We start from the raw sequence: 9,752 nt of genomic DNA, 5'->3' as shown, positions 1-9,752 counted from the left end.
CCCCCTTGTTTTTGGACGGGTTCCCATTTCGGGAGGTGAACATCGGACTACTGCAACTCACTGGAGTGTTACTTACTCACTTCGTTCACTTACTTTCTTTTTATTGGAAACACCGCCCCTCTCTTTCTCTTGCACACACTCTCCCAAACAATCCATTCTCTCTCACTTGTCATACCATCAACACTGTACAACTTCACTCCGTCTTACATAGAGCCGCAGGTTGAGCTTGCGACACCTGAGGGAATCCCTTTTACGCCCAACCTGACCTTGTTCTCCGCGTGGGGGGGTTGGTGGGAGACGAGCTGCGGGGTGACCGACGGGTTGCAGAGCCAAGATCTCTGATCCCGATCGAGAGAAACGTGGACGGTTTTCGCGACTCCTGTGTGACTTCCGGTGCCAATCAGGCCTCCTCCAGTTACGTTGCGTCCTGGTTTCGTCTACTGCCATTCTGTTTGCCTTTCCGCGGATTGCGCGAAGTTCTTGCGGTCGAGTTGTCGGCTTCCGAACGAGGCGCCCCATGAAACGGCAATGCCTAATCAGAGTGGATCTGATATCTCTTTGACCTCGAGCTTGTCAGTATGCCCAGGTGACTGCGATACGAGGCCCGGCTCGTCATCATGTGACACTCTGGCCGCGTCGCAACATCGTCGGCCTTCTTACTCCACCCCAGAAGGCGTCCCGGTGACAAGGGATCAGCAACCGGTGTTGAGCGAGACTGATGCGGCCTCAAGTGCTTTCGACCCGACGGACCCGGGTATCTCTGCCATCATGGCGCTGCCGCAATACCCGAGCGTCGCTACCAATGAAGCCAACTTTTTGGCTGTCTCCGAGGTCGTAAATGCCGTGATCGACCGCGATTCCTATTTCCGCCGTGCAGGGGAAGGGGATGAGGGAACCGTCCGTCGTCACTCATCGCCACCCACCGACCTGTACATGTCGGATTCAGAGATGACAGATGTATTGTCCGACCTGGGCGGGGTACCGCTCGCGCCATATGAGAACGGGCAACTCGGCATGGAGACACTGGTTCACCACCTGATCGATCACGCAACAGCTAGGCGCGCCATCTCTACGATTTCGGAAGATAGTGAAGACGAAGACGAAGATGCCGCAGCTCTGATAACAAACTACGACACCCCCGTGAATCAAAATCCGTCTACCCCAATCTCGGAGCAGGACGATCTCCTGGACGACGCAGAGAAGTTCTACTCGGATGAGGATGGCAGCAACTACGATGAAGACTTCGCTGACCAATCCGAAGTCTACCAGGCTGGGGACTTATCGGAGGTTGATTACGACGATTTCTATCGAGGCTCAGATCATGACCTGGGCTCGCAGGCAACAGAAGTCACAGGTCATGACGACCACAACTACCCCTCCGATGGTGAGGATTGGAGTGGTGGAGATTTGACTGGCGATCCCCGCTTTCCTGCCTCCGTCATACACGGAACCAGTACGTATTGTCATGGTCTCATATGGGCCACCTTTTCTTTCTTTCCTTCCTTCCTTCCATCCATCCTTGGATCATATAATTTGCTCACAGTGAGGCCATGCTGATTGTCTTATGTGCGACAGCCCATGAAAGAAACTTTACTATCGACCAGTTTATCTCTCAATGGCTTGTCCAGTCGACGGCGGCCTCGATACCGAGCCTTCCGGTTCTTTCGACGGCGATGCCGCCAAATCCCATCTCCAATATCCTTGGCTGGAATCCTCCAGCAAAGATCGCACGGCCGAGTGGGTACACAGGAGACTTTTATGACATCCAACAGATCCCCTGGTGGGAGACCTTACGAGTCAAGCGAGCAGACGCCCGGGAGCTACGAGACCTCTGGTATACGTCATACCATAATTTAGAGTACTCGAATCAACGGCCGGGGTTGCGACTGTCTCAGGAGGAGTTCTACTTCCGGGAAAAGACTATGTACACCAAGCATAAAGCTACGATCGAGCACTTTCAACTCCGGAACTTGATGTCGGTTGCCGCCTACAACACGGTGCATTTTGCCCAAGAGTCGAAAGTGTATTCCTGGGTGCCTGCGTATGACGATGTTAGCTGCTTGATCGACTTGTCCAAGCCGTCCGCCGAATCCGGATTCCACGCGCCTGTGAAGATCTCTACTATGAAATCAGCTCACGACGTTGCCATCGCTGGTGGATTTGCAGGTGAATATGCTGTGCGGGCAGTGGGCACACGGGAGGGTGGCGTGGAAGGCTTCGTGACAAAGGACCCCAACGGGATCACCAACCATATCGATGTCGTCCCCAGTCGCACGAGCCGGTCGCCGATGGGTATCTTTGCCTCCAACGACCGACACCTCCGCGTGCTGGACGTGGAAACCAATACTTTCATTGCAGATCAAGAGCTGTCGCGCGCCATCAATTGTACGGCCACGTCGCCAGATGGACGTTTGCGGTGTGTCATCGGCGACTCGCCCGACGCTTGGGTCGTCGAGGCAGATACGGGACGACCGGTACATCCCCTCCGAGGCCATCGCGATTTTGGGTTTGCGTGCGCGTGGTCTCCCGATATGCGACACATCGCAACCAGCAACCAAGATAAGACAGTGATCATCTGGGATGCACGGACCTGGCGCGTTCTGGAGAAGATCGAGTCGGACGTCGCGGGGTATCGATCTCTCCGATATTCGCCGGTCGGCGGCGGCCCACGCACGCTACTGCTGTGCGAACCGGCTGATCGCGTCTCGATCATCAACGCGCAAACGTACCAAACGCGGCAGGTGCACGACTTCTTTGGGGAAATCGGTGGTGCGGACTACTCTCCGGACGGTAGCGCCGTCTGGGTTGCCAATACCGATGAACATTTCGGGGGATTTATGGAATACGAGCGACGCCAATGGGGACAGCGATACGGAGTACGGGACTTGCCTAACGAATGGGTGCGAGAGTCCGACTTGGACGAGGATGAACGATGCGTTCTCAGCGAACGGGAGCGACAGATGCGTTTCTGGTGGAATTTAAGCGACGAAGAACATGAGGGGATGCTAGTGGTGTAGCAGCAATCGGCATTGCTACCGCTTCAGGGGCTTCATCTCCCAAAGAACCATTGGTTGTCGAACCTTAAGAAGATAGGGAATGGTATTCGACGAGGGGCATTTCTCAGGAAAGATGGATTCACTATTTGCTACGAAGGCGCTTTATTACGGAATCCCCACATATTTTGTTTTTTATTTTTTTTCTGTTCTTCTTCTTCTTTTATGTTTTATTGTATCTACACATACTGGGAGGCCTGCTGACAGCGTTACGAGATACCACTGAATCGAATCCTGCACATTGTTTTTTCTTTTTATTCATCGAATCCAAAAGTCTACGTAATACCCGTGTGGCGGCCAAGATCGGTGTGATCAGATCGGTACCCAATGATCGGGGCTGTGGCTGGGCAACCCCACCGCCGATCTTCAGCTCAACCACAGCACAGCCGCAGCCCCTCCTTGTCTGGGAAATAAATACCATACAAACAACGAAGCTTCCCCTGATTCCTTCTACACCATCTTTTACCTTCTTCATTAAACAACCTCACGATCAAAGAAAATCAAAATGGGTTTCTCCGACTTCCTTCAAGACGCCGTCTCCCAGGCCGTCAGCAACGCCGGTAACAACTCTGGCGGCAACAACAACAACAACAACCACCAGGGCGGTTCCAACCAGAGCTACGGAGGAGACTCCTACGGCGGAAACCAGGGAGGCTACAATGACCGTCCTTCTCAAGGCAACCAAGGAGGCTACAACGATCGTCCCTCTCAAAGCTACGGAGGTGACTCCTATGGCGGAAACCAGGGCGGCTACAACGACCGCCCCTCCCACGGTGGAAACCAGGGCGGTTACAACGACCGTCCCTCCCAAGGCTACGGCGGAGACTCCTACGGCGACCGCCCCTCTCACGGCGGAAACCAAGGAGGCTACAATGACCGTCCTTCTTATGGCGGAAACCAGGGCGGCTACAACGACACCTCATACACGCCCCACCCCCCTCCCACGGCGGCTACCACAACTCCAACCCCTCCTCGCAGGGTTTCTCTGACAACGACGTAAACCCAGCCCTCGCCTACGCGCAAAAGCACCACTCCGACTCCTCCTCCAACGACTCGTCCCTCTTCAGCACCGCCCTGAACTTCATCAAGGACAAGCAAGGCCGCTCTTCCTCCCCGGACATCGACGAGTCCGAGATGGTCCAGTCCCACCAGCAGCTCTACAATGACAACGATAGCAGCAGGGCCCATGATTCGAACTCCCTGGGCGCTGGCGCTGCGATGCAGGCTCTGAAGATGTTTTCCTCGGGCCAGAGCGGTGGCTCTTCCGGCGGAGACCAGAATGCCTTTATTGGTATGGCGATGAGCCAAGCTGCTAAGCTTTGGGATCAGAAGAACTCGAGTGGCAAGGTGGTATGTTATTTTCCCTCTCCCCCCTCCCTCTTTCTATTTTCTTTTGGCTTGTAGGTTTGATTTTGAGTGAATGCTAATCTGGGTTGCGGTAGACCGATGATAAGCAGTCGGCTGTGAACAAGGCCGCTGAGATGGCTATGAAGATGTATTTGAAGAACCAGGGCAGTGGATCGTCTGGTAGCGGTGGGCCGGCGCTGATGAACTTGGCTAGCAAGTTCCTGAGCAAGTAGATTGGTTTAGGGGTTTAATTTGTTTTCCTTTGTGAATATGGTATATGGTTTGATGTTATATTCTTGGACATGACAGAATGATATACAGAACGACCTGCTACTACTGAACGCATGAATAAATATATGTCTCTTGACTGGTGAAATTTATAGCAACAATTCTATTTTATAATCTAAACAGCCAGGGTTCATGCAGCGCCAAACAATGAATCCCATGGTATCAGTAGACCAGCAAATCCAAAGCAAAACTCTAGCTAGAACTCGGGATAAAAAAAAAGAAAAGCGCGGATATTGGGAATGAGAATGGAAGAGGTAGATAAATAAAGGTAGAAGGTGAAGCAAGTCAATCACCACTCGTCATCATCGTCGTGCTTGCCTTGCATCGCGTTTTGTCGTGCTCTCAATGCCTCTGCGAGGCTCCTGCTAAGCTGGCGTTCGAGGTACTGTTCGGCGTCCCGCGACCACTACCACCAGACGAGTCGTGCGAGTTCATGCTCACGGCGCTGTCCCGGGGCGCTGGTGGAGGTGTCGGCACCGCTTTTCTACCAGCCATGTTCGGGCGCTTCGCAGGAGGTGCAGGAGGTGCCGGTTTAGCCTTGGCTGCGGCCGCCGTAGCGGCTCCGTTGGCGGCCGGCACCGGGCTTGCCCTCGGTGCGGCTGGTGGTGGTGGTGGGGGAGCAGGCTTGGGTGTAGGCGCGACTTGCTCTTCAAGATACGCCTGGGGGGTCCAGCCCTGGACGGAAGTTGTCATGTTCATGCACAACCACCAACCTAGTACACATTAGCCTCGTAAGTAGAGAAGTGAAGAAGTCAAAGTCTTACCGTTTCCTTCCTTCGATACAATCTGCACAACTTCTCCCGCCCGGATGTCCAACTCGTTGGTCTGGGCACTAGTGAAATCGTACAAGACCTTCGCGGTTGCTTTCTTCGGTGCCGGGGGACTCGCGGGCGGTGGTGGCGGAGGTGGAGCTCTCACAGAGCCAGATGAGGCATTCCGTGTATGAGAAGCGGCTGCGGCCGCAACAGGCTGAGGAACGGGTCTAGGAACGGCAGCTGGCTGAGGAGCAGGAGTTGGTCGTGCCGCAGCCGGTTGCGATTGAGGCAGAGGCTGGGGTTTGGGTGTAGGTCTGGATGCAGGTCTGGACGCCAGTTTCGACGGCCCGCCACCAGGACCCCCGGGGCGCAACAGCTTTCCTTTGGTGACTGGTCGTGCCGCAACTTGCTTCGCCCGCGGCGTCGGCTTGGAGACGGAGCTCGGGGGCTCGCCGGGGCTAGTGTGAATAGTGTGACTCTTGTAGGTATCAACGTTTGGAGACGCGGCTGGATCCTTAACAGCTTTGACGGTCGCCAACTTGCCGGGCTTCTTGTTGTATTCAATGCTACATTGGATTAGCGGTGGAAAACAACTTCACATGGACACAACTTACTTCTCGGAAATCTTCAGATTCAATTGCCCACGCAAAGCGGTCTGAAGATGAGTGAAAAATTCCGTTTTGAAGACACAGTTGATCAAAGGATCAGGTTCCTGCCCACCGATGACCAAGGAGAACCAGTCGTCTTTCAGGTTTGAGGTGCTAACAGCCTTGATGGCACCAAGCGGTACCGTTCTTTCAGCTGAAATTTGCAATTGATTATTGACAAGAGTTTGTGCCACGATATATACATGTCGGTTCGTCTGCAATTGTTAGGATACGAGTTGTTTTCGGCATCATCAAGACACTCACCAAAACGAGAATCCGTGGAGAAGGTTTGCTGGACCGACCAAACTTGGAGATCAGAACTTCACCACGGCAAGAAAAGAGAACATCCTCCGATCCTTGAATAAAGTCAGCAAGCATTGTCGGCCACAACGTAGCATGAAATACACTTACCGCTAATGCCTGCACCGTTGCGGATCATCTCTCCCGGTCCACCCTTGTTACCCATTCCAAGATAGTCACCAAGGAATCGTCGAGAGCCGAGCAAACTCATTCTGCGACGTTCCTTGCGACCTTGGAGCACCTGGTGGCCTTGATCACGCACCTTAAGAAGTTCAAGACCGCCGGTGGTACGACGCCAGAATCGCTGGATGCGGGTGGCGCACTCAATACGATAGCGCAGGTAGTTACGCCATGCGCGCTGGATACGAATAGCCATATTGTGCCAGTACCGGTCACGCATAGCCTCCAGGGCAAAAAGCGTTTCGGGGGTCTTGACGAACACCTTCGTGATACCCATCTGGTACTCCTCTGCGGGAATACTAGTGTCCTTGAGGATCTGCCGAGCACCTGATTCCGCGTCGCCGGTCCATGTGTAATCGCCGGCATAGGATGTCTTCGGGGACAGAAGATAGAAACGCTCCACGAACTTATCGAAAGTTTGACGATAAGCGAAACCAGCACGTCGAATTCGGACGTTTTCCTGAAGACCGAGGTATTTGATTTGATGCAGAACATTTCCAACATTGTATTCCTTCGGGGCCTTGTTGTCGTTTGGCTTGATGGTACGGATATATGATGGCTGAGCTTTCATCAAGGTAGCCACCAGGTCGTTAGCGGAAGCCTTGATCTTATCGCTAGCTGTAGGTGGACGCCTCTTATCATCCTGGTTGACCTGGTTAGGGAAGATTGTGTGGACAAACTGGTTACCGCTCGATCCGACTAGGTTCAGTAGATCCTTCAGTAGCTGGTCTTTGTTCTTATCCGTCATACCCTCTACCGAGTAACTGACATCACCGGCGTAGTGCTTGACAATGAACTGACCCTGTCGGTTCTCGAAGTTTGGATTCTGCCCGAGGAAGTTCAGCCTGCCCACAAAGGTGTTGTCCGCAGCGCCAGAATCGGCATGTGCTGTTGCGCAAGCGTCATTGAGGGCGGCGAAAACACCAGGTGGGCGCTTGTCTTCGATCAACGAGCATACGACCTTGTTATCAAAGTATTTAATGGGCGTCCACTGGATCTGCTCACGAGCATACTCATCTTGCTCGGCCTTCAGGGTTAACTGGATGAAAATTTGCTGTAGCTTCTCATTAACATAGTTAATGCAGAGCTGTTCGAAGGAGTTCTTCTCAAAAATTTCGAACCCGTAGATATCAAGAATTCCAATCGAGTTTGATACGGCTTCCCTGGCAGTCAAGGACTGATTGACACGATCCACGATCCAATCGAAGAGATTGAAATAGATTGCCTTGGATAGCGCATCACGTACGGCAAGGGCTTGGACGGTGTTCAGAGGAACTTCGTAAACCGATCCCCTACGGCCTCCGCGGGCGGTTTCCATAATGCGAATAGTGAGCGCTTTGTTCACCTGAGCAGGGTCGACTTCCAGCAAGTAAGCGACAAAATCAACGACCGACTGATCCGAGATCGCAGCGTTCCCAGAATCGTCCTCAGTGAACTGAACGTTTCCAATCCATAGAATGGCGGCAAGCATTCGGAAGACGTTGTCCTGTTCGGCTTCGCTCATCCCAATTACCCCCATTGCATTCAGAGTATCTTTGAACTCAGCACTGTCGTCGACTCCCGGCACGTCGAAGCATTTCGAGCGGCTTGTATAAAGGTAGGATTGGGGCTGCTGTATACCAAACATATCTGCAGTTCATTAGACCATTATCGCTCTTGTAGGGACAGAAATCATACCTCGATATTTCTGCGGCGCTGCCTTTGTAAACTGGTAGAAGATGTGGAAGTTTCGCTCGTTGGCGATCTGACCGACGACTCGCGATTTCTCCAGCAAGTAATTGGTGATGTTGGCGCCGACAGGCTCACCATTGGCGTTGAATTCTAACTCGAGGTACTTTCCGAAGCGAGAGGAGTTATTATTGCGCAGCGTCTTCGCATTACCGAATGATTCGAGTAGCGGGTTTGTGGCCAAAACCATGTCTTTCGTCTGTTGGATGGACGAATCGCTTCCGCCGGATACACTGGCGATGTACTGCATGATCCGCTTTGCGGCCTCTGTCTTCCCCGCACCCGACTCTCCGGAAATGATCACACATTGGTTATCCTTGTAGGATTTCATGTTATAATATGAGGATTCTGCAACTGCGAATACGTGAGGAGGAACTTCGAGTCGGTTCTTACCCCGATAGGAGTCGAGGACACGATCGGTATAGATGCCCACTAGAAAAGGGGTCAGTCAGCTCATGTCCACCCCCTGATCATGCCTCTCAATGGGTGTACCTACAGTCTCGAAACGGGTTCACAGACACCAAGACATGTCCGATGTACGTCTAGAAGAAAGAAACCACTTAGTCCTGATCTGGCGCATACCCCGCAATATCAACTCACGTAGATTTCGTCATGTTCGAAGCGGAGTTTCAGGTTGTCGTTGATGGCTTCATTAGAGATCTTGCTCAACAATGTAAGATCCGAAACACCAATCTCCTTCTTCTTTGTTGTCTCGAATACAGCCTTCTTGACTTGCGGTTTTCCTCCTTGTCGCCCGTCGCCCACATCAGCGACCTTCGAGCGACCGAAGCCTCGACTCTTCTTCTCCCCGCCAACAGGACGTCGTGAGTGTCCCTAATTGCGATCGTGTGTCAGCGGAATTGTTTCTTGGGATTAACTCCAAGCCAATATCGTATGCAGGAAGATGCCAGACAGAGAGGAAGAGGCGACTCACCATGGTTGTTGTTACCGACTACCCCGGATTGGGCGCCCAGGCGTCAAGATATGTGGTGTATAAGTTTAGAAACGGAGTATTGTAAAGTAAGCGTTCAATAACTGAGGGGAATGAGCGCAAAAGAAAGGTCGCTCATTCCAAGTGTACACACACACGAATAAAGAAAGTAAAGAAGGGTAAACCAGAACAACGCTCGTAGAATGAGTGTTGCAAGATAATATTGGGGGGAGAGGGAGGAATGACGATGTGGTACCTGTAGAGGACAAGACGCAAGACTGTCTAGTCAACTAGTATTGTTATTCGGCGGGACAGCCGATGGAACTTCCGTCTGCGCCACACACACACACGTGTGGCACCGTTGGGTTGGCTTCCTTTCAGGTCGACAACGCGCAATCCCTTAAATTCAACGTCTGGTACTGGTTAATAATCTCGACAATATTCGCCTCTTCCATTCAGGGTTCTGGCGGCAAATTGGTGCCTTGTCCCTGGAGATCCAGAATTTTACTGCAAAATGACAGTC

At 52.6% G+C, this 9,752-nt stretch overlaps 3 protein-coding genes across 3 annotated transcripts; 2 read left to right on the top strand and 1 right to left on the bottom strand.

The window, feature by feature from the left end:
* Positions 1–528: 528 nt before the first annotated feature.
* On the top strand, positions 529–3,017 carry ANOM_006424 (WD40 repeat domain-containing protein; the record flags this gene model as incomplete). The annotated part of the gene is made up of 2 exons (XM_015551680.1): positions 529–1,453; positions 1,576–3,017. The coding sequence occupies 2 exons, from the start codon at positions 529–531 to the stop codon at positions 3,015–3,017; spliced, it is 2,367 nt and encodes a 788-aa protein (XP_015405849.1).
* Positions 3,018–3,558: 541 nt separating this feature from the next.
* On the top strand, positions 3,559–4,682 carry ANOM_006423 (uncharacterized protein; the record flags this gene model as incomplete). Its single annotated transcript, XM_015551679.1, has 3 exons — positions 3,559–4,032; positions 4,080–4,403; positions 4,496–4,682. The coding sequence occupies 3 exons, from the start codon at positions 3,559–3,561 to the stop codon at positions 4,631–4,633; spliced, it is 936 nt and encodes a 311-aa protein (XP_015405845.1). The 3' UTR covers positions 4,634–4,682.
* Positions 4,683–5,030: 348 nt separating this feature from the next.
* Positions 5,031–9,405, bottom strand: ANOM_006422 (class I myosin myoA; the record flags this gene model as incomplete). The annotated part of the gene is made up of 9 exons (XM_015551678.1): positions 9,233–9,405; positions 8,899–9,132; positions 8,795–8,840; positions 8,248–8,730; positions 6,502–8,199; positions 6,355–6,446; positions 6,058–6,305; positions 5,453–6,009; positions 5,031–5,401 (listed from the first exon to the last, which is right to left on the bottom strand). Exons 1-9 carry the CDS (start codon positions 9,233–9,235, stop codon positions 5,031–5,033), a joined length of 3,732 nt encoding a protein of 1,243 aa, XP_015405846.1. The 5' UTR covers positions 9,236–9,405.
* Between the last annotated feature and the right edge of the window lie 347 nt (positions 9,406–9,752).

The sequence above is a fragment of the Aspergillus nomiae genome, assembly GCF_001204775.2.
Source record: "Aspergillus nomiae NRRL 13137 chromosome Unknown contig00181, whole genome shotgun sequence".
In the NCBI taxonomy this organism is placed as follows: domain Eukaryota; kingdom Fungi; phylum Ascomycota; class Eurotiomycetes; order Eurotiales; family Aspergillaceae; genus Aspergillus; species Aspergillus nomiae.
The sequence above is the reverse complement of the archived record's forward strand: the minus strand, read 5'-3'. Positions and strand labels throughout refer to the sequence as shown.